General features: G+C 41.0%; 1 protein-coding gene across 1 annotated transcript; it reads right to left on the bottom strand.

Annotated features, from left to right (window-relative positions):
* Positions 1 to 1765: 1765 nt before the first annotated feature.
* Positions 1766 to 10228, bottom strand: LOC308640497 (vomeronasal type-1 receptor 48-like; the record flags this gene model as incomplete). The annotated part of the gene is made up of 2 exons (XM_081312383.1): positions 1766 to 2115; positions 9343 to 10228. 2 exons carry the CDS (start codon positions 10226 to 10228, stop codon positions 1766 to 1768), a joined length of 1236 nt encoding a protein of 411 aa, XP_081168509.1.
* Between the last annotated feature and the right edge of the window lie 14777 nt (positions 10229 to 25005).

Here is a 25005-nt window from a genome sequence, read left to right as displayed (position 1 = left end):
TTCCTGTCTTCATACATGTACTTTGGATAATGATGTCCACCACATTCAACCATCCTTGCTAACCCCCTGCCTCCTCCCTTCACCTCCTACCCCTCTACCCATAATAGTTCATCTATTCCTCCCATGCTCCCCCTCCCTACCCCACTATGAGTCAGTTACCTCATATCAGAGAAAACATTCGGCTTGTATTTTTGGGATTGCCTGACTACACTTAGCATTATCTTCTCCAACACCATCCATTTACCTGCAACATTACCTCCCTACAGTGCTGAGCTCTGGCTTTGAACTTGTGATCCTCCTGCATTAACCTCCCCCGCCACCAAGGTTACCAGTCAGGGCCAGCATGCCCAGCTTCTGTCCAAATTTTCTATCACAGAGCAAGGATCATACCTGAGTCCCGTTGTGCCATAAGGAGTCTAGACCCTGGTGCTTCCTTGTGAAACCTCACATGCACCCAGGAAGCACCTGGGGGACCACAGCTGCAGGCTTCACTCCTGCTTTGGGGATGCAAACTGGCAGCAGACGACAGGCAGGCTCCCACCAGCCTCATCTCCCATCTCTACCAGGTGACCTTGAGCAGGGGACTCCTCTCCAAGTTCCTTCTGGGGTGGAAGTGTCACTGAGAAGTCATTGATAAGCATTGTTGTCCACCTGTCAGGTTTAGCAAAAGGAGCTGGGCGGAGCCGAAGTGCTAGGCGGAGCGGTCCTGGGAGGCCAACACTTAGGAGCAGTGGGCGGGCGGGGCCCAGCGAATGGGCAGAGCTGGGGGCAGAACCGAGCAGAGTGAGTGGAGCCTCACCCCAGCAGGAGGGGCGGAGCGGGGCCTAGGAAATCAGGTGGGGCGCAGAGGAGCAAGAGGAGCCCAGCGAATGGGTAGAGCTGGGGGCGGAGCAAGAAGGTCTGAGTGGAGCCAGAGTAATGGGCACAGCTGGGGGCGGAGCCGAGCGGGGCTGAGTGGAGCCCCACCCCTAAGAACAGAGGGGGCGGGGCCAGCGGAATCGCGTGGGAGGCACGGCCTGCCCAGGGGTCCCCAGGAGAGCCCAGCCCTGGAACAAGGAGCCTCCAGGGGAGCTGAGGGCGAGGCGGGCGCATGCGCACATGGTGAAGAAACAGGAGAGGCGCGTGTGTCTAGAAATCCCCTCAGAGGTCGCCTTGGACCCAGCGAGGAGCGGGCCCTGGGGCTCCCGCGGCCCAAGATGTGCCCCCAGAGTCCGCTCCGCTGGCGCAGTTCCCCTCCTCACGGACGTGCGGGACTCTCCGTGTGTCCAAGTGGGCTGGGGCCGGGGGTCTCTGGGAGGGTCCTGGGACGTCGCCTTGGAGACTTTGTTTCTGGGCGAGAAACTGGTCCTAGCCTGGCCCCCGCGGTCCTCCGCACTGACCCGGGCAGGGCATCCTGGCCCTGGGCAGGGGGAGAAGCTGGGACAGGAGCGGCATCGACCCCGCCAGGGCGACTTTGGGGACTCGCTGCAGCTGTGATCAGGACAGGGGCGACACCGCCTCTCAGGCTGGACAGAGGCCAGCGCAGCCCTGGGGTCTCTAAGGGACGGTATGGGGGGGGGGCGCAGGGGTGACGGCGACGTGGTGGAGATGGACAGGTGGTCAGTTTTGTCCTCTATAAAACAGTAAACACTCCGTGTCGCAGGCTCCGCCCTGGACAGTGAGGACACAGGTGAAGACCCCTGGCCAGGAGTCCCCATGTCCCCTGGGAGTCCCCTCCTGTTTCTGGTCTGGCCCGAGAGTTCAGGCACTGAGCAGGCGTCGGACACTAGGTGGCGCCAGAGCTGCGCAGGCGCCGAACAGGCATGGGCTCTTTTAGGTCCCTGATGTCCTGACACCCTCCATGGGGACGTTTCCACTGCTGAGTTGTCACACTGTCACCTCTCACTGTGTCACTCAGCTGCCCCGAGACCCTCCTACCTGAGATAAAGGCCTCCTTCAGGAGCTGGCCCTCGCCGCCTTCTGTAGTTGCATCCCCATGAGTCCCCCCAAACTTCCAAGGACAGCTGTCAAACCATCCCACCTGGTGCTCCCTGGGATTAGTGTCATTTCCCCCGTTAGACGTGCTGAGCTGCGCATTGGACACCAGGTGGCGCGAGAGCTGCCGGTAAACTCTCCCTGAAGCCACAGCCTAGGGCTCTGGGCTCATCAGCCTGGGTCCTGGAAAACCTTCAGGATTCATCTTAAGAGCAGCAACTAGTTTTAGTGTAACTAAGTGAAGTTGATGCATGGAATAAATTTTTCCGCCAGGAAAGAGAGGAATATTACACTCTGCCCAGAGTGTTTTGGGTCCATCTTCTTAGAAAGCAAAATACACAATTAGATCCCCAAGTGAGATGAAGGTCTGAATTCAGCCTTGACCTCTCCCTATAACTGTCATTACTGAGAGGCTTCTGGAATCCCTGCCAATGTTGGGGACATTTTTTTGGAGGGGGTTCTAATTTTGATAAGCCATGAAATAGAATTCAATCAGAAGCATCCCCACGTGATGAGTTCCATTAGTGTTCTACTGAACTAATACTACATAAAGATCAAGTAATGTGCTCTGGTTTCTAGAAAAGAGTTTCAATTCAAATGTGTGAGCCTGTGTATTTCTTGCTATCTGAGAAGAGATCATAAAATAAAATTGCATCCAAAATCATAATAGTGGATGACACCTTTTTTTCTTTATTTCATTTTGGGAGGTGGGTGGCATTGGGGATTGTACCCACAAATGCTTAACCACTGACCCACATATCCAGCCATTTGTCTGTATATTATTTTGAGACAGGGTCTTCCTAAGTTGGTGAAACTGGGTTTGAACTTGCAATTCTCCTGCCTCAGCTTCCTGAGCTGCTGAGATTACAGGCTTGCAAGGTCCCACCTGGCTTACCTCTTTTAAAAAATACATTTTAAAGTATACATTTGTGGCATGTAATGTACATATACATAATAAATCACTTGCTTCTATAAAGCCTTCGTTTTGCAAGATGCCTTTAAGAATGTCATAGGGCAAATGCCTGTAAGTCTTGTTGGGTTTTTTACAAACCTTGGGCCTAAGGAAATCTGTGGGACCTGAGAGTTCCTTTTAGGAGTGTCTCCTGCAGGGTTTTGACTTTTTCCATGTCTCAGCTTCAGTTTCTTCATTTGTAAAATGGGGCTCTTGATCTCTGCTTTGTGGTGTTGGGAGAATTCAGCCAGATGTTGGTAGGAGATAGCTGCCTTAGAAGGTCCCTTAGGTTCTGAACCCATAGAACATGTGCTGTCAATCCCTCATCCCCTCTTACAGTCTGTGGCAGTGAGATTGAGTGGGACATTTATATAAAGAACATCATGGGGACTTGAATAGGAATTAAAGATCCTTGCATTGGATCTGTAGAGCGTTTTCAGTAGTATGGTGTTTTAACAATATGAATTCTGCTTATCCAAAAACGTGGGAGGTCTTTCCCTCTTCTGATGTCTTCTACAATTTAGGGATGAGGGTCAGAAAAAAAGAAAGACAGTAACATGAACCTGACCTGACTTTGCTCTGCACATATACGAATACACCACAGTAAATTTCCACATCATGTACAAATACAGGGCTGGAACCTAATTAGAATAATACCTATTTCATGGTTGTATAAATATGTCAAAGTTGACGCTATTGTCATGTATAAATTAAAAGAACAAAAAAAATAAAATAAATATGAGCCGGGCACAGTGGCATACTCATGTATCTCAGCAGTTCAGGATGCTGAGGCAGGAGGATCATGAGTTCAAAGCCAGCCTCACTAAGAGTGAGGACCTAAGCAACTCAGTGAGACCCTGTGTCTGAATAAAACACAAAATAGAGCTGGGGATGGGGCTGGGTCGGGTGCTCCTGAGTTCAATCCCTGATAGCCCCCCAAAATAATTAATTAATAACAAGTGTGCATAAGCTATAAACAGTCAAACCTTTGCATAATTACAGATCCAAAACTAAAAGAAAAAAAAAAGGGTGTAAGAGGTGGAAAAATAATGGACTAAGTTTTTTTTTACAAGCTTGATGAAAGAATATTAACCAAAAAAAAAAGTTAGAAGGAATCCTAGATCAAAATATAGTCAAAATGAATGGAAATCCTCTTGCTGAGACCAGGTTAAAAATTATACAAAATTCCTTGTAAACTTGAAAAAGTTGTAAGTATAGTTTCTGTTTCAGAATATTGACATTACCGATACTTTAGCATAAGTCACCAGCAGTTCTGGGAGAAAAGAGAATGTTTTTTTAAAGTAAAGAAATGGGGGACATTCATAGTGGTGCACACCCGTAACCCCAGCAAAAATCCTGACATCCCAAAAATCTGAGTTTAATGGGCATAAATATTATTTTCTCAAGTTTTAGGAACTTGTATTCCTGGATATTTTGTTACCAGGAATGGGAAACCACCACCACCTTTTCTCTTTAAATATCTTTGCAACCTCACTGTCATGCACCTAAGTGGTTGAGTACAGGTGACTCTATTAGCTTGTAATTTCTGAAATTAGTTTTGGACAAGAAATGCTTTGTGAGAAAATGCTAGCAGATATTTTTCAGTAATGCAGGGTTTCCCTGTGTAAGCTGAGGTTTTGATATAGAACTCAACTCCCTTCTAAGGCCTTTGAAACTTGGAAAAATTACACAGAGTACAGAGTCACTTATATCCATAGTATTTCTATTTGAGTCATGATATGGTCAAAATATACACAAATGACAATGGCACTTTGCATTTAAACTGCCAGAAAGCAGGAGGTTGTCTTAAAGGAAGATGATGCCCTCCAAAATCAGCTCATCAGAGGCCATGGATAACAATGAAAGCACATTGCTCTCAGAGACCCTGGAACCCAGAAGACAACGAGACCATATTTAAAAAAATAAATTTGTTTTAATTAGTTACACATGACAGTAGAAAGCATTTATGCACTTTGGTATATCCTACATATATGGGATACATTTTTTTCCTCATTTTTTCTGAGTGTACATGTTGCAGAATCGTATTGGCCGTACAATCACATATATACATACAGTAATAATGTCAGTTTCATTCTACTATCTTTCTACCCTCACATCCCCTCCATATCTTAAAAGTGTAAACAAAAAGAAATAAACAACTTTTTTCCCTCCAAATGTTATACATGAAGACCACATCATATTTCAATAATAGAGTTGAAAATGACATTTTCTAGATACAGAACCCTGGATGTACTCATCCACAGGGCATACATAAATAGAATATGTCCAGGATCCAGATAAATAAAAACAGAAGTTGTTTAGGATTCAGATAAATGAGAAATGATGGGGACCTGGACCTGTAGATCGAAAGGAAGAATCAAATGCATGAGAAATGCCCAGGAGAACCCAAGACAGTATGTTTGATCTTGGTGGCAAAGAAAGGCAGCAGATATGTGTCCATCCCTCCCTCCTTCTCAGATCCCATTCTTTATGGGACTTTGCTTACAAAACACAAGTACAATGGTGATATTTATCAGAATTTCTCTAGGGCCGTGACAGGCACCCAACCAGGCACAGGGCACCTTCCACAGTCATGGTGACCTTTCCTTTCACATCACGCCCTCCTGACTGCTGTGACAGGACCTCACCTCGTGGTGGCTCTCATTGGCATTTCCTTGAGAATTGATGGATGTTGAGCATCATTTCTTTGCTCGTTGGCCACATATGTGTTTTTGCTTTGGTGGGATATCTATTCATATCTTGTGCTATTTTTATTGAGGTTATTTTTTTTACTAAGTTCTGAGGTTTTAATAAAGTTTCATATTTTGTGTGTGGTGCTGGGGACTGAACCCAGGGCCTTGTGCTTGTCAGGCAAATACTCTACCAACTGAGCTCCATCCCCAGCCCCAAACGTTGAAAATAAAGCTCTTTCCTGATATGATCTGAACATATACCCTTCATCTGTATGTTGTCTGTTGACAGCTGATTTTTCACCTTTCTGTACAGAAGATTTTTGGTTTCATGTCATCTTGTGGCTGACTTTGTTGCCTATACTTTGGGTGTGATATCCCAGAAAATAGTTTCCTATTCCAATATCATAAAGATTTCTAACTGTTTTTTTTTTTTTTTTGGTGGGGGGGGCGGGAGGTTGGCAGGTTCACAGATTCAGGTCTCACATCTACGTCTTCAATCCATCTCGAGTTGATCCTTGTGTGTGCCGTAGGACAAGGGTCCATCATTTTTCTTTTGCATACAAATATCTGTTGAAAAGACTATTCATACTACATTGACTATATTTGGCAGCGCTTTGAAAGATTACTTCATGATGTTGTATGAGGACGTTTATCAAGACACCCCATTCTGTTCCACTAGTCATAGGTTTACTATTATGCCACTATACCATAATTTTTTTCCTTCTTCTTTTTTTTTATTTCTTTTGCATGGATGTGTGGTTTTCAAGTGTTGCTGATGAACCCCAGGATCTGTGCATTTACACTAGGCAAGGGCTACATCTCCAAGATCCATCCCCAGCCATAAAAGACTGTTTTAATTACTATAGCTTCATAATATATATTTTAAAATTGGGTGTTGTTCTGTTAGATTTTTTTGTTTATCAGGGTTGATTTACCTATTCAGGATCTTGTAGTGTCACATGTGGATTTTAGCTACCTTGTTTCCTAGTTCTGTAAAATATCATCCTGAGATTTGGATAAGGGATTGCAACTGATCTGTACATAAATCTGATAATATGGACATTTTGATATTGATTTTTTGTATCATGAATACGATGCATGGTTCCTATGATTCATATTTGCTTTAATTTTTTTGCATCATTATAGTTTTCAGGGTACAAGTGTTTTCTTTCTCTGGCCAAGTTCATGCCTCAGTATTCTGCTCTTTATAATGGTTTATTGTGGGGATTGTCTTCTGAATTTTCTTTTCACCTATTTTGTGGCAATTGTAAAGAAACAAAACAGAATTATTGGAATGTTGCCTTTGTGTTCTGCTGAATGCCTGTCAGAATCCTGAAAGGAATTCTGTGGGATCTTTAGTGTTTATACATATGTGAACATATCACTCATGAGACAGTGTCTTTCCTTCCTTGGAATCTGTATGCTATTGGGTGTCCTTATAATTGATCTGCATGTACTGAGCCACCTGTGTCCCATGGGTTAAACCCCAGGCCTTCACCATGGATGTTGCTTTCAATGTGTTGAATTTGGAGATCAAGATGGATTGGTGCTAATTGTTCAATGTGTAGCCCTCCATCCTGAAATCCCATGTCTCTGGGCTCCTTTTTGGAGGGGTGGGGTGTCTTGTGTTACTGGTTCACTCTCCTCCATCAATAGTTGCTTTGTTCCACTTTCCAACCTCAGTGTTCCGAGGTTGTGTGTGTCTAGGGTTCTCTTTTTCAATCTGGTTGTGAATGGAGACATGTTGCTTCATGTCTCTGCGACATCCTCCTGATGCACCCCCAAGTTCTAGAAGGTGGTACTTTGATCCTCGTTTTTTTCTCAAAGAAATTTCTGATTCCACTTGTGAGTTCTCCGTGCGTGACTGGTTAAATTGTGTTGTTTAATTTCCACGTTAGTTGGGATGGACAGTTTTCAGTCTTTAATTTTATCTTTACTCTATGGTGCTTGTTGATATACTTGATAGGATACCAGTGTCCTTAAGATTGAGGAGGCTTGTTTGTGACCTGGTGTGTGTCCTCTTGTGAGCGCTGCTCTGAGCACATCAGAGTAGTGTATTCTGCCCTTGCTGGGATGTTCTGCATGTCTCTTGGGTCCTTTTTCCTGGTTTACAGCTACACCTTGGTGTGCAGCCTTAAGATTGTGTTGCTGTTATTGTGATCTCAGCCGCCCAACATCAACTGATTGAGGAGTTTCATTGATTCAGACTTAACACCTATTCATGATAACTTAAACAGCCACTTTGTTCTGTCCTGTAATTCTTTGGACCCCTTTTCTCCTCTTTTCTATGTTCCTTTTCCCATTTTTAAAATGTTTAATCTCATATTCTTTGCTTCCTTTACTACTTACATTTTTATAAAGACCTTTGATTTGAGAGTATTTAATATTTCGCTAATTTTTCTAATTAAATAGAATATGTGACAAGTGCATAATTTTCACAGCACTGCTGTCATGATTGGTAAACTCCCACGTGTGACTTACTGTCTAAACCTAGTATTTTGACTGCATGCACCTCTCACCCAGGAAGCCTCAACATGGGAGCTACCCACTGCAATGTTGAAAGTCTTTGGAAGGCTGAGCAGCCCAGAGTGGCGCATAACAGCATCCGCATGGAGAACACCTCTCCTAGGAGAAGCTGAGATCAGAAGTGAGCCTCTCAAAGCCAATCTTCCCATCACTGTAACAAATCAGCTCTGATGTTTCAAAGCTCACCAAATGACCCTGTGGCACGTTTAGAGTCTTATCCCTTATTTTATAGTTTCAGAAATAATGTTTTCCACAACTGAGTTGATAATTAAAAACACTTTTATGAGGATAAAATATATATAACATAAACATTCTGACCACTTTTCAGCATTCAGGCAAGTGGCCTGGAATCTATTCACATTATTGCACAACAGTCACCACCACCCACGACAGCACTCACTTTTTAAATGAAGGTTCTCCACGTACTAAAGGACAGCTCCCCGCTGCCTCCTGTCTTGGTCTCTGGACACCCTTGTGTTCCTGCTCTGTCACTCTGCCCACTCCAACTCCCACTTTCTTTAAGTGCATTTATACAATGTTTGTTCTTTTACAACTAAACCGGCTTCACTGAGTAGAGTAACTTGAGGACTCAGCTATGCGTCCAATTGTTCCAGAATTTTCTTCTGGTTGTAGGTGTTGATTTGTTTCTATGTTTGAATATTTAAAGCATGGTTTTAGGAGCAGTGATGTGGAGATGACTGTTTGACTCCCTGCATGTAGAATGTGTGTGTGTGTGAGTGTGTAGTGTGTGTGCTGGATCATGTGATATTTCATGGTAAAATATGTTTACAAAAGTAGTTTGGAAAAATACAGATAATGGAGACAATGCAATATTTGAGAAGCATTGGAACTGTTCTGTATCTAAAAAGAGTTTGGAATAACCCAGGTTATGACAAGTGACATCTAACTCACAGGGCCCTATTGGATCCAGGAGAAACATGACATCCCCGTAATATCTTGGAGAGGCACATGGTTTGGCTTTCTTTTATGTAATTGTCATCCACACATGTCCAACTGGATGGTTCAACAGAGGGAGTGAGACTTTGCATTGCATTTAAACCAAAGACTGTACACACACTGTCATCATAAATCACTCCAAATTCAGCACAGTTTCTCACCTTAACAGAACTTATCCACCACTGGCTACTGAAATGTTTACTGTCTTCTCCCATATGTATCTGAAAATAACAATTATACGTTTTTCAGTACAAATAAACACCAAAGGGCTGAATGAGGCATAGCTATGGGTCAAGAGGATCTGGATACAGTAAAATACTGGATCATCTTTCAGTGTGATTCTTGCATAGGAGACAATGCTGTCCAAGATGCACATGACCATGAAGCAACTCATGAGCAGGAAGATTGTCTGGGTGGCCCTCAGTTCTGGGGATGACACTGGAGACAGGCTGCTGCTGTGGAGATACCGGGACTGCCTCTTGTGCCTGTACAGGAGAGCCACCATGTATCCATTGGAGAGGGCCATTATTCCTATAAAGGAGACTTCCCTGAAGGTCAGCAGGGTGGACAAGCTGTGCAGGAGGAAGAAGGTCATGGGAATGAAGGAGCAGGATTCTGTGACGTACATAAAGTTGTCTGAGGTCCAATTAGGGGTAGCAGCAATGGAGATGAAGATTTGGCTACTGAAGGATGAGTAGATGACCCACAGGAAGAGAAGGAAACACACGTTGTGACGTGAGGATTTACGTTTGAACCTTGCCAAGCAGGAGCCCATGGGGCTGAGTGTGATGGCTTGGAGGACACTCAGCAGGCAAGTGGCACAGATGGAGAAGCCCCTCATCAATCTGTACAGGTAGATGAGCAATTTACACGTCAGGTCATCCCACCTTCCCCCCTGAGGTATAAAAATGTCCGAAGCTATGAAGCCTTTGATGAGCAGAATTACCAGGTGGATTAGGGCCAGGAGACCAATGGGCAGGTCAGTGGGCTTAGGTCTGTGTCCAGTAATGTGCAAGGAGATGTGGACGAGAAGAAGAAGGGCATTGGCCATGACCCCAATGCCAGTCACGGTGTACACGGTGTTTCTTATGTGAATATTAGTGTACAGTTTGTTGGCTTTGTTCATCTTATAAGGAAAAGAAAAATATTGTGACCACAGTAGCACACAAAAATGTCTTTTTTTTTCCAAATCTGACCTCCTTCATCAATCTCAAATGAACACCACTTCCATGAAGAAAAAAAAAGAAGATTCATCCAACTGTATTTTTATTCCACATGAAAATTCAATTATGGTGCTGGGCACAGTGGTGTCTGCCTGAAGTCCCAGTGACCCAGGATGCTGAGGCAGGAGAATGATGAAGGGTGAAGCCAGTCTGGGCGTCTTAATCAGACCCTGTTACAAAGTACAGAGTCAAAAGGACCAGGTGTAACTTGGTGCTGGTGCACTTACCCACCAGGCAGCCCCCAAGACAAAATTTTTAAAAATACTATGTTCTATTCACACCCTGGAGAAAGCATCTCCACACACTGCCTTATCTCAGTACCTTCCAATCTTACTGGGACCTCCACAGTGGCATACATATTGATACTTCAGTTTTCTTGTACATTAAGAATTGTCAGCCAGGTGCCATGGTGCACTCATGTAATCCCAGTGGCTCGGGAGGCTGAGATGGGACAATGGCAAGTTCAATGCTGATGTCACCAAGTTAGCAAGGACCTAAGAAACTTCCTGAGACCTTGTTGTCTCCAAATTAAAAATTAAAAGTGCCAGGGATTTTTAAAAAGTGGGGTCATGTCACGGCTCAAAAGAATATATTTCCTTCCTATTACCTCATATCTGAGGTTGTCTGGGGCAAGACAGAAACTTACTTGATTTTCCTTTTTCTGATCTTGTTGGTCAATTCCATAATAGGAGGTCTACAAATTGGGCCAAATTTCAGGGGTGTTGATTGCAAGAAACCGGAAGCGAGACCCTCCCAAACATGAGTGTCCACAGATTAGACCTGCATGGAGTTACTTCATGTCAGCACCATGTTAACTCTGGTTTATTTCCCACCAGACCAAATGTTTGTAATATATAAACAAGAAAATATTGGTGTGAACTCAGATGTTGGACTGGTTGAAGTTGCGAGTTGGAGCTACCATTTACGATAGCTTCTTCTTAAGCACCCTAGGATGCTGAGGTCCAGTCATCTCATCTGTCCACATAAAGAGTCCTGTTGTGTGAATCCTGCAGAGACTATGTGGGAAAAAGGAAAGTGTGCCTACCAACCTTGGAAGTGTTCATGGCACATAATGAACTCTCTAGAAATGTTGGCTTCTAATCTTATTATCATATAGTTCTTCATGCACAAGACTTGGGAGAATCAATGCAGTCCTTTTAATAACAGATCAGCTGTGTTCCTTCCTGAAAAGAAAGAGAAGAAAGAAATTACTGCAGGACATGGGGGTGCACACCTGTAATGTCGGCAGGTCAGGAGCCTGAGGCAGGAGGATGTGAGTTCAAAGCCAGTTTGAGCCACTTACACAGGCTCTGAGCAACTCAGCAAGACCCTGTGTCTAAATAAAGTATATAAATAGGGTGGAGATGTGGCTCAGTGGTTAATTGCTCCTGTGTTCAAACTCCAGTAAAAAAATAGAAAAACCAACATAGTAGAACATTTTCACAGTCCTGTTCTGAGAACTCGAAATTTTATATCTGTCCTTGGAATTCTCTGAGGTGGCTATACATGTCACATTGTTGTTAATCCTCTAGCCAGAATAACTAGCCTATGTTATAACATTCTGGAAATATTACCAAGTGCTTAGTTATTTTTTTTTCCTTTTCAAGACTTTATAATCAATTTAGTAGATGAAACTACATTTTAAACAGACTTGGTGCTGTTTTAAAACAGAGTTGGTGTTTTAAGGTTTTAATTAAAGGACACATGCCCAGCCCATTCCTTAAAGATGAGCTCTACAAGATGTTATCTCTATTACAAGTTCAAGGTGACATTTTTTTGAAATCAAATGCCCAAGACTGAAATTTATGCTGGAGAATTTGTTGAATGATCTGCTGGAACAACATTTCTTGGAGAGTGTGTGCAATGCTTTTTAGGTTTCGTACATGAGTAAGAACATGCAGTGTTTGTTTAAAAGGGAAATTCTCTACACCATTAGGGAAAAGTTCTTTTTTTCCCAGATGTGGTGATCAGAAAAAAATACAACTTTTTTTTCTTTCACTTATTCAGTATATTCAGGTTTTCTACCATGACAAGCCCAGAAATGACACTAGGAAGATCTTCCACAAGGCATATATGATGACAGGCACAGATGTTATTCCCTGACATCTTTATACATAAAATTACATACATCTGTTCTTATAACAACTGTTTCATGTAGGTAAAATATATACTGATGAAGCTTTAAAGAATAACTTAAACATCTATGTTTAACTATAATCGTTTATGTACAATATTTTAAAATAAAAATTTTAAATTTTAGTTTTAAAATTGCATTCTCTTATACCATTTGTGTGAAATGGCAACTTTGCTTTCGTTGTGTTTAATTCATGTTAAAAACGTGTGCAAGGCAAGCACACAGCATTGTAAAACTTTCAGTAACATGTTTAAATCACCTGCAAATCAGAGCATTCAAGGAATGATTTTCAGTGTCACTTCAAAATATATAGTTGTGCAAACATGAAAGTTTTAGAAAAAGTAGGAATGAGAGGAAATCAGGAGTTTTCAAAAATATTCAGAAATTAAGACCCCAGTTCAGTGTTACTTTAAAATGACCAGAAAGTCTTATTTTTTGAAGGCAAAACTGCATAGTAGCAGCATGAAAAAATGAGTCTCCTTTCTCCAGAGCATGAAGGAGAGTGAGAAAACACTTTCTACAACAAAAAGAGTGTAGACCCAGGAGCAATTACGTATTTCTGAATCTATCCAGCTGTGAACAAAGAGTTTATTTTTCCTACCAGGATCTGAACCCAGGACTTCTCAACCGTTGATACACATCACTAGGCCAACCCCCTGTTTTTTATTTTGAGACAGGGTCTCACTAAGTTGCCCAGGGCCTTCCTAATTTCCTGAGGTTGGCTTTGAATTCACAACCCTCCTGCCTCAGCCTCTGATACCCTGGGATTCCTGTGCCTATCCCCCATCTAAATTTCAGATCACATCATAATGAATCAGCAAATCATACATCCAATACAGAAAACTGATTCACTTAAATATCATACAATGTGTAAGTGACTTTAAAAAGTATGTAGCTACATCTGTGTTAATAGCTCATTAACATTAGAATGAGCTCTGGTGAATAAGAACACTTTATAAAAATGAGCTAAAAGAAATTGTCCAGCATGTCCTCTCCCAGCCATCACACCTGCCACTCACACCTGTCTATCACAGAAGAGCCCAGAGGCTCAGGACCAGGATGAAACTGTATGCTTCCCTGCAGTGTAATGAAGGGGCCTCCTAAGCTGTGACTCTTAGCAATGTGGTGGTATTTGGTTAACACGCTGTTCAAAGAAAACTACATTAGAAAGACTGCACCTTTCATAGAGAAGGACATAAGTCACAGGGGAAGTAATGTGGACCAGGTGCAATGGTCACACCTGTAATGCCAGCAGTTTGGGAGGCTGAGATAGAAGGATCACAAGTTTGAGGCCAGCCTCAGCAACTTAAAGAGGCCCTAAGCACCTTAGGGAGACCCTGTCTCTAAATAAAATGTGAAAAGTGCTAGGGTTTTGGTTCAAGGGTCAAGCACTCCACTGGGCTTCATCCCTGATACCAAAATAAAATAATAATACCAGCAGCAGCAAAGGAGCACACTTTGATTCACGGTTGCCACCTAGTTCAACTTTACCATGATTCCCATCGCTAAAGTAAGATGGACAATTGAAATCTGGGAGGAGGATTCATCCTGCTTTAAGTTGGTTTCAATGTCAGGAAAAATTGGGCAGGAAGTTCTTCTCTATGGCAGAGATATAGCTGGGAAACTCTGAAGAGCACTAAGGAGAAACAGCTTGCACATCAGGGAGGGCACAGCCACCCACACCAGGTGCCCTGCTGGGGGCAGAGCCACTGTAACTTATATAAGCCACAGGATCAAGGAGGAGAAAATCCTGGAGAATATTTGGGTGAATGAATGGCAGCTATTTCCAGAAAATAAGGCTAAAAATAATCAATTTTTCTGTAAATTGGAAGGATTTAAGTACAGCTCAGGGTTCACACTTACAGATAGACCCTAAGAATATTTTAAAGTCTGTATTCAGAATCATTAAAAGAAAAATTAGTCTTCTAACAACAATAGGAAACAGCAAATTAGATTCATCACAGACCCTAAGCTGTCATCACTGGGAAACCCAAACATACCTGCAGGAGGATCTGTTGCCCTGATACATGAGTCACCTCGGGTTTGCTTTAGGAAGAAGAAAAGCAGATAGGTTCACTTTTTTTCCTGTAACTGCATTTGCATGAAATAGGACCTGAAAATACACACCAGGACAGAATGAGTTTAGGATGTGGAGGGAAAGGCACACTCATACATTGCTGGTGGGACTGCAAATTGGTGCAGCCAATATGGAAAGCAGTATGGAGATTCCTTGGAAAACTGTGGATAGAACCACCATTTTACCCAGCTATCCCACTCCTCGGTCTATACCCAAAGGACTTAAAAAGATCATACTACAGGGACACAGCCACATCCATATTTATAGCAGCACAATTCACAATAGCTAAACTGTGGAGCCAATCTAGATGCCCTTCAGTGGAAGAATGGATACAAAAATGGTGCATATATAATCAAAGGCCTTTCAGACACTTTCATTATTAGAGAAAGGGCAAAGAGAATGTTTAAGTGAATAATGAAAAGAAAGAAGATTAATGGACACAAATATTCTTCTTACCTAGCTATGGACAATTCTGTTATCTTGTCATTGGGGCAAAGAGAAAGACACCACAATCTAATTCACTAGACTTTTCCTGGGATGGTGACACAGGACCACTGTCCTCTCACTTTAAATTTGCTCATGGGCAGAGCACCCACTATGGAGTACCACTATTCACTTTTAAATTTTGAGATTAAATGTATTACAAGGAAGATTATATGGGAAAGTTCGATAGATGCCTGTGGCCATGTGAGGTTGCCCTCATTACCTTCTGGGCCATGTAAAATTATGGTTTTTAATTCCTCAGAGTCTAGTAGTCACAGATCAGTAATATTCTATTTGTTCCAGAAGGTGAGAGAAGGAAACCTGCGTGTATTTTGTACAAAGCAGACAGGTGACTTATTACATCCCTGATTATTAGTTTAGGAGTAAATAGCATATGAAACAGGGAAACACATATGTAACATGAGCACTGCTGTAGTTGCTAGAAAAAAAAATTAAATAGAAACCTGAGATAATTGGCACTTCCTATTGAAAATAGCACCTAACTTTCTGCATCTCAAAGGATGATGCAACCTAAGAAGATCTCCTTCCCCACATTTCACAGAGCACCTTAGTCTTCTTAAATATAGGCATGAAAGCTGGGTGTCTCAAGCTACCAAACACCTCACTCCTAGACCCAGTTTGCCCCTTTCAACCTCCTCCTACAAGCCCCAGGTACTCACTAACTATCTCTGTGGAACGGAGAGGCACTTACCTGGATGGATGCAGAGCACTTGGTGCACCTGTGCATAACCTGCATGGGTCTAAGAGAAAGGGTGCCGTGAGCTCATCTCTCTGCAGCCTGCAATTTTAGTGTCTCTACTAAGGTGACAAGATCCCACTGGGGAGCACAGAACTATAGAGTCCCCAGTGGAACATTTCGCTTGTCCCCTTGATTTGATTCTACTCTGGATAACAACCACCTGGGGAGAGGTGCTCAAAATTTCCTATGAGTTCCCTGGACAAAAAAATAAAGTGCATCCCAATCTTGTAGACAACTCCAAGTTCTCTTACTTGGTTTCAAAGTTAAAATTAACCCGTATCCTTTCCACATGTTTTGATGTCAGGATTCTGGGTATGAGAGGTCCCTCGATTGTCCTGAGGCTCTGTAGATCCTCTCCATTTAATTCCATTTTCACTGGACCACCTGGTTTCCTGACATTCCTGCTCACATACTCCATGATTTCCATACAGAAAATTCCAGAATTCACACTGCATCACATAAAAATGCTCTTGAAGTAAAACAGAAAAATAGAGGCAGATCTGAAGGCTGGGCTTGAGGGAGCAGCAGGCAGGTGGCACCTACTTTCAGGTGAGGCAGAGTCTGTGCTGGACTCCACTCTGTTGAGAACCTGAGTGATCATCCCTCAGGTTCATCCTCATCAATGGAGACAAGAAAAAGGCTCACGCTTCCTCTGGAAGGAACAATCAAAATGTTTGTTTCTTATGTGATTTATTTTTTAACATGTTTTTAAGTTGGACACAATATCATCTTTATTTTATTTATTTATTTTTATGTGGTGCTGAGGATCGAACCCAGATCCTTGCACATGCTAAGCAAGCACACTACCGTCAAGCCTCAATGCCGCAGTCTGGCTGGGCACAATTCAGGAGCCACTTGTCAAAAGAAACGAACTTTATTTTTAGAACACACACACCACACCACACAGCTCCTCAGGAAAAACCCTCAGAGCCCAACTGCCACCACCGGCTTCCCACAAGCCTCTCAACCTCCCCCACTCCTCCTACTCTTGAGGCCGATTGGCTGGGTCATGTGGGTGGAGCCAAAAAAAGTCCCCAAATGGGCATCACCACAAGGGAACCAATTTGTAGCTTCTTCTAGTGTAGAGAAAATATGTATGTCATGTGTAGTTTTATCCTCTAATTCATTGTCCAAACTAAGGGCTCCAGGCAATCTTGTATGTGCCCTGATATGTCCTATAAAGAATGGATCTTTTCTGTCCCAGATTAGACTTTGTATAGTTTAAAGCAAAGATAAAACAGTAGAGGAAGGGGAAATCCTACCAGAAACTTCAAGGGATACTATAGCATTAACTAAGTTGGAGCCTCATCCCACATGATGGAGATTAGGGCCTACTTTTTCTTTTATTAGATGCAGGGTCTCTGGTTTTATTCCCAGGTCCTTGATGCATTAAAAGAAACCTGAAATGGAAAAAAAGTGAGGAGGGGGGATTTGGGCTGCAGGATATTCATTCATTGGTTGGTTTTCTGTTGTTTTGGTTTTGGCATTAGTATGGAACCCAGGGGTGCTTAACCTCTGAGCCCCAGTCGCAGCCCTTTTCATTTTTTTTTTAGAGACAAGGCCTCACTGAGTTGCCTAGGGCCTCACTAAGTTGCTGAGGCTGGCCTCCAACTTTTGATCCTCCTGCCTCAGTCTCCCATGCTTCTGGAATAACAGTTATTCACCACCCCACCTGGATTCATTCAGGTATTTAATATAAAAGGATTATTTAGGAATGCTTTTATACTTACATAAAATTTACCAAAACAGCAGAGGGAATTCCTAAATATCCTCCCCCTGGGAAGGAGAAATCCATCCTCTATTTTACAAATTTAGCATTACTGTGTGCATTGGATTGCTAGAGCTATCAGATCAGAATACCACAGACTGAGTGCTCAAAAGGTCAGAAATTCATGATGAATGTTTCTTAGATTTGCTTCCTCCTGTGACCTCTCTTCTTGACTTGCAGATGGCCACTTGGGGTTGTATCCTTTTCTGGTCTCCCCTCTGAGCACTGTCTGAATCCAAATCTTACAAGGAAGTGAGTCACACCATTTTAGGACAAAGCCCTGTGAACTCGTGTGAACGTACCACAACTATATTGGTAAAGGTTCTGCCTTCCAACGTTACCTCAGTATCAAGGTCTGAGAGTTAGGACTTAAATGTAGGAAGTTTGAGAGTACATGAGCCAGACTGTGACACTGGGTGCCAAACCAAGATCTGACATCAAACACTACCCCTAACAAATAAGAGTTCTTTTTTTGAATTTCACAATTTTTATGTGTGGGTCATTTATTCATATGCACATAGGAAAGTAAAGTCCCATTCATTCTACTGTCTTCTATATTCAGATTGGCCCTCCCTTTCCTTCATTCCCCTTTGACAAATCCAATGTACTTCCATTCTTTCCTACCCCCCACTTATTGTGAGATAGCATCCGCATACTAGAGAAAGCATTTAGCCTTTAGTTTGGGGGATTGAATAACTCCCATTAGCATGACAGTCCCCCATTCCATCCACTGACTGGCAATGCATATCACACCTCTTTGTTTGGGTATATTCCATGGTGTGCATTTAGCACATTTTTTTCACCCATTCATCTGGTTAAGGACACCTGTGTTGGTTCCACAGTGAGCTATTGTGAATTGAGCTGCTGTGAACATTGATGTGCCTGCATCACTATAGCACGCTGATTTTAAATCCACGTGGTGGTTTCATTCCTAGTTTCCTGAGCAATCTCCACCCTGATTTCCAGAGTGGTTGCACCGCTTTGCAGTCCCACAGCCATGGATGAGTGCAACATTTCCCCCACATCCTCACCAACACTTATTGTGACTTGTATTCTTTATAATTGCCTTTCTTACCTGCATGAGATGAAATCTCAGTATAGTTTTAGTTTGCATTTCTCTAATTTCTAGAAAAAATAAAATACTCAAGAAATATTGAGCATTTTTCCCTATATTTGTTGACCATTGGTATTTCTCTCTCTATGAAGTGTCTGATAGTCCTCTTTGCCCATTTATGAATTGGGTTATTTGTTTTTGAGGTGTTCAGTTTTTTGAGTTATATACTGGAGATTAGTGCTCTGTCTGAGATGTGGGTGGCAAAGATGTTCTCCCATTCTGTAAACCCTCTCTCCCCCTTCTTGATCATTTCTCTTGCTGTAAAGAAGCTGTTGAGTTTGGTTTCATGCCATTTATTTACTCTTGATTGAACATTTTGTGCTTTAGCAGTTTTATTGAGGAAGTTGGTTCCTAAGCCAAAATGAGGTAGATTGGGGTCTCTGCGTCTCTGGTCTAATGCCTAAGTTCTTGATCCATTTAGAGTTGGGTTTTGTGCAGGTTTAGAGACAAGTGTATAATTGCATGTGGCTTATTGAGGATTTCCAGTTTTCCCCACTCCATTTTTGTGAGAGGTTATCATTTCTCCAATGTTTGTTTTCAGCACCTTTGTCTAGTATGAGGTCACTGTATTTCTGTGGATTCTTCTCTGTGTCTTCTGTTCTTACCATTGGTCTACCTGTCTGCTTGGTGCCCATACACCATGCAGTTTTTGATACTGTAGCTCTGTAGTATAATGTAAGGTCTGGTATTGTGGTGTTTCCTGCTTTATTTTTCTTGCTAATGATTGGCTTGGCTATTCTGGGCCTCTTGTTTTTCCAAATTAATGTTATGACTGATTATTTCTATTCCTATGGAAAATGTTACTGGGATTTTAATAGGAACTGCATTCAATCTGTGTAGCACTTGTGGTAGTATGGCCATTTTGACAATGTTAATTCTGCCTCTCTAAGATCATGGAAGATCTTTCCATCTCCTGAGGTCTTCTTCAATTTTATTCTTTAGAGTTCTGTGTTTTCCTTGTAGAAGTCTTTTATCTCTTTTGTTTGATTGATTCCCAAATATATATATTTTTGAGGCTACTGTGAATGGGGTAGTTTTCCTAATTTCTTTTTCAGTCAATTCATCACTGATATATAAGTATGCAATTGAATTATAGGTGTTGATTTTACATCCCGCTACTTTGCTAAATTCATTTGTGAGTTCTAGAAGTTTTCTAGTGGAGATTTTTGGTTTCTCTAAATATAGAATCATGTCATCAGCAAATAAGGATAGTTTGAGTTCTTCTTTTTCATTCCTTGTCCCTTTAATTTCTTTCTTCTATTTACTTCCTTTGGCTAGAGTTTCCAGATGATGTTGAATAAGAAGTGGTGAAACAGGGCATCCTTATCTTGTACAAGTATTTCAAGAGAATATGCTTTCAATCATTCCATTTAGGATGATGTTGACATAGGGTTTAGCATATATAGCTTTTACAATACATGTTCCTTATATCCCTGGTTCTTCTAGAATTTTGAACATGGATACTTGCTGTACTTTATCAAAGTTTTTTCTGCATCTATTCAGATAGTATGATTCTTGTCTCTAAGTCTGTTGATGTGATGTATTACATTTATTGATTTCCATTATGTTGAAACAAACTTGCATTTTTTAGATGAACCCCTCTTGATCATAGGGCACTAGATTTTTAAAATGATTTCATAGGCATTTTGCCAGAATTTTATTAAGAAGTTTTGCATCTAAGGTCATCAGGGTTATTGGTCTGAGGTTTCTTTTCTTGATGTGTCTTTGTCTGGTTTTGGTATCAGGGTGATACCAGCTTGTAGAATGTTTGAAAAGGTTCCCACCTCTTCTATTGCATGGAATGATTTGAGAAGTGTTGGTGTTAGTTCTTCTTTGAAAGTCTCATAGAATTGGCTGATTCCTATCAGAACTCAAAGATGTTAATCAGATATGATTTGTATTTTCAGTCATTTGGATTTATTTTTGCATTTTAACTTGAATTAGTTTGTTCTTCCCCCCCCCTTTTTAAAAAAATTTATTGTTGGTTGTTCAAAACATTACAAAGCTCCTGACATATCATATTTAACACTTTGATTCAAGTGGGTTATGACCTCCCATTTTTACCCCATATACAGATTGAAGAATCACATCAGTTACACATCCACTGATTTACCTATTGCCATACCAGTGTCTGTTGTATTCTGCTGCTTTTCCTATCCTCTACTATCCCCCTCCCCTCCCCTTCCCCTCCCATCTTCTCTCTCTACCCCATCTACTGTAATACATTTCTCCCTCTTGTTTTTTTCCCTTTCCTCTTGTATGTAATTTTGAATAACCATGAGGGTCTCCTTCCATTTCCATGCAATTTCCCTTCTCTCTCTCTTTCCCTCCCCCCCTCTCATCACTGTTTTATGGTGATCTTCTCATGCTCTTCCTCCCTATTCTGTTCTTATTTGCTCTTCTTATATCAAAGATGACATTTGGCATTTGTTTTTTAGGGATTGGCTAGCTTCACTTAGCATAATCTGCTCTAGTGCCATCCATTTCCCTGCAAATTCCATGATTTTGTCATTTTTTAGTGCAGAGTAATACTCCATTGTCTATAAATGCCACATTTTTTTTTCATCCATTCATCTATTGAATGGCATCTGGGTTGGTTCCACAGTCTAGCTATTGTGAATTTTGCTGCTATGAACATCATTGTAGCAGTATCCCTATAATACGCTCTTCTAAGGTCTTTAGGGAATAGTCCAAGAAGGGGAATAGCTAGGTCAAATGGTGGTTCTATTCCCAGCTTTCCAAGGAATCTTCATAATGCTTTCCAAATTGGCTGCACCAATTTGCAGTCCCACCAGCAATGTACAAGTGTACCCTTTCCCCCACATCCTCGCCAGCACTTGTTGTTTGACTTCATAATGGCTGCCAATCTTACTGGAGTGAGATAATATCTTAGGGTGGTTTTGATTTGCATTTCTCAGACTGCTAGAGATGGTGAGCATTTTTTCATGTATTTGTTGATTGATTGTATGTATTTTGCTGCTATGAACATCATTGTAGCAGTATCCCTATAATACGCTCTTCTAAGGTCTTCAGGGAATAGTCCAAGAAGGGGAATAGCTGGGTCAAATGGTGGTTCCATTCCCAGCTTTCCAATGAATCTTCATAATGCTTTCCAAATTGGCCACACCAATTTGCAGTCCCACCAGCAATGTACAAGTGTACCCTTTTCCCCACATCCTCACCAGCACTTGTTGTTGTTTGACTTCATAATGGCTGCCAATCTTACTGGAGTGAGATAGTATCTTAGGGTGGTTTGGATTTGCATTTCTCAGACTGCTAGAGATGGTGAGCATTTTTTCATGTATTTGTTGATTGATTGTATGTACTCCTCTGAGAAGTGTCTGTTCAAGTCCTTGGCCCATTTTTTTGTTTGGGTTATTTGTTATCTTATTGTTTAGTTTTTTGAGTTCTTTGTATACTCTGGATATTAGGGCTCTATATGAAGTGTGGGGAGTAAAAATTTGTTCCCAAAATGTAGGCTCCCTATTTACCTCTCTTATTGTTTCTCTTGCTGAGAAAAAACTTTTTAGTTTAAGTAAGACCCATTTGTTGATTCTTGTTATTAACTCTTGTGCTATGGGTGTCCTATTAATGAATTTGGAGCCCGACCCCACAATATGTAGATTGGAGCCAACTTTTTCTTCTATCAGATGCAGAGTCTCTGATTTGATATCAAGCTCCTTGATCCATTTTGAGTTAACTTTTGTGCATGGCAAGAGGAGGGGATTCAGTTTCATTTTGTTGCATAGGGATTTCCAGTTTTCCCATCACCATTTGTTGAAGATGCTATCCTTTCTCCATTGCATGCTTTTAGCCCCTTTATCAAATATAAGATAGTTGTAACTTTGTGGGTTAGTCTCTGTGTCCTCTATTCTGTACCATTCGTCCACCCGCCTGTTTTGGTACCAGTACCATGCTGTTTTTGTTACTATTGCTCTGTAATATTGTTTGAAATCTGGTATCGCTATACCACCTGATTTACACTTCCTGCTTAGAGTTTCTTTTGCTATTCTGGGTCTTTTATTTTTCCATATGAATTTCATGATTGCTTTATCTATTTCTACAAGAAATGCCACTGGGATTTTGATTGGCATTGCATTAAACCTATAGAGTACTTTTGGTAATATCGCCATTTTGATGACGTTAGTTCTGCCTATCCATGAACAGGGTATATTTTTCCATATTCTAAGATCTTCTTCTATTTCTCTCTTTAGGGTTCTGTAGTTTTCATTGTATAAATCTTTCACCTCTTTTGTTAGGTTGATTCCCACATATTTTATTTTATTTTTTTAGGATATTGTTCATGGAGTGGTTTTCCTCATTTTCATTTCAGAAGATTTGTTGCTGATACACAGGAATGCTTTGATTTTTGCGTGTTGATTTTATATCCTGCCACTTTGCTGAATTCATTTATAAGCTCTAGTAGTTTCTTTCTACACCCTTTTGGGTCTGTTAGATATATGATCATATCATCTGCAAATAGTGACAATTTAAGTTCTTCTTTTCCTACTTTTATGCCTTTAATTTCTTTTGTCTGTCTAATTGCTCTGGGTAGTATTTCAAGATCTAAATTGAATAGAAGTGGTGAGAAAGGGCATCCCTGTCTTGTTCTAGATTTTAGAGGGAATGCCTTCATTTTTTCTCCATTCAGGATGATGCTAGCCTGAGGCTTAGCATAGATAGCTTTTACAATGTTGAGGTAAGTTCCTGTTATCCCTAGTTTTTCTAGTGTTTTGAACATAAAAGGATGTTTTGAACATTTTCAAATGCTTTTTCTGCATCTATCAAGATGATAATGTGGTTCTTATCTTTAAGTCTATTGATGTGGTGAATAGCATTTATTGATTTCCGTATATTGAACCCGCCTTGCATCCCGGAGATGAATCCTACTTGATCGTGATGCACAATTTTTTTGATATGCTTTTGTATCTGATTCGCCAAGATTTTATTGAGGATTTTTGCATGTACGTTCATTAGAGATATTGGTGTGTAGTTTTCTTTCTTTGAAGTGTCTTTGTCTGGTTTCAGGATCAGGGTGATGTTGGCCTCATAGAATGAATTTGGAAGAGCTCCTTTTTTTTCTATTTTTTGAAATAGCTTGAAAAGTATTGGTATTAATTCTTCTTTGAAAGTTTTGTAAAACTACTCTGTATACCCATCCGGTCCTGGGCTTTTTTTGGTTGGTAGTCTTTTGATGGCTTTTTCTATTTCCTCCTTTGTTAGTGGTCTGTTTAATTGTGTGTATCCTCCTGACTCTGTCTGGGCAGATCATATGACATAAGAAATTTACTGATATCTTCACTATCTTCTATTTTATTCATTTCAAAGTGCTTTCTAATTATCTTCTGTATTTCTGTAGTGTCCGTTGTGATATTGCCTTTTTCATCCCGTATGTTAGTAATTTGAATTCTCTCTCTTCTTCTCTTCGTTAGCATGGCTAAGGGTCTGTTGATATTTATTTCTTCGAAGAACCATCTTTTAGTTTTATCAATTTTTTCAATGTTTTTTTTTGTTTCAATTTCGTTGATTTCTGCTCTGATTTTAAATATTTCTTGTTTTCTACTACATTTGCTGTTGTTTTGCTCTTCCTTTTCTAGGGTTTGAGATGAAGTGTTTTATTTGTTGTTTTTATATTTTTTTGAGGAATGACCTCCAGGTGATGAATTTCCCTCTTAAAACTGCTTTCATTGTGTCCCATAGATTCCGGTATGTTGTGTCTGTATTTTCATTTATCTATAAGAATTTTTTTTTTTATTTCCTCCTTTATGTCTTCTGTAACCCATTGATCATTCAGTAACATATTGTTCATTTTCCAGGTGATGCAGGATGTTTCCTTCCTTCTTTTATCATTGATTTCCAGTTTCATTCCATTATGATCAGATAAGATGCATGGTATTATCTCCACCCCTTTATATTTACTAAGAGTTGCCCTATGACATAATATATGGTCTATCTTTTTGAAGGATCCATGTGCTGCTGAGAAGAATGTGTATCCATTTGATGATGGTTGATATAGTCTATATATTTTGGTTAAGTCTAGGTTATTAATTGTGTTATTGAGTTCTATTGTTTCTTTATTCAGCTTTTGTCTGGTGGATCTGTCCAATGGAGAGAGCGGTGAGTTGAAGTCACTGAAAATTATTGTGTTGTGGTCTATTTGACTCTTAAACTTGAGGAGAGTTTGTTTTATGAATGTTGCAGCACCATTGTTTGGTGCATACATATTGATAATTGTTATGTCTTGTTGGTGGATGGTTCCTTTTAACAGTATATAGTGGCCTTCTTTATCCCTTTTGATTAACTTAGGTTTGAAGTTGATTTTATTTGATATGAGTATGGTCACT

Source organism: Spermophilus citellus (assembly GCF_964194105.1).
Source record: "Spermophilus citellus genome assembly, contig: SCAFFOLD_384, whole genome shotgun sequence".
Taxonomy (NCBI): Eukaryota; Metazoa; Chordata; class Mammalia; order Rodentia; family Sciuridae; genus Spermophilus; species Spermophilus citellus.
The sequence above is the reverse complement of the archived record's forward strand: the minus strand, read 5'-3'. Positions and strand labels throughout refer to the sequence as shown.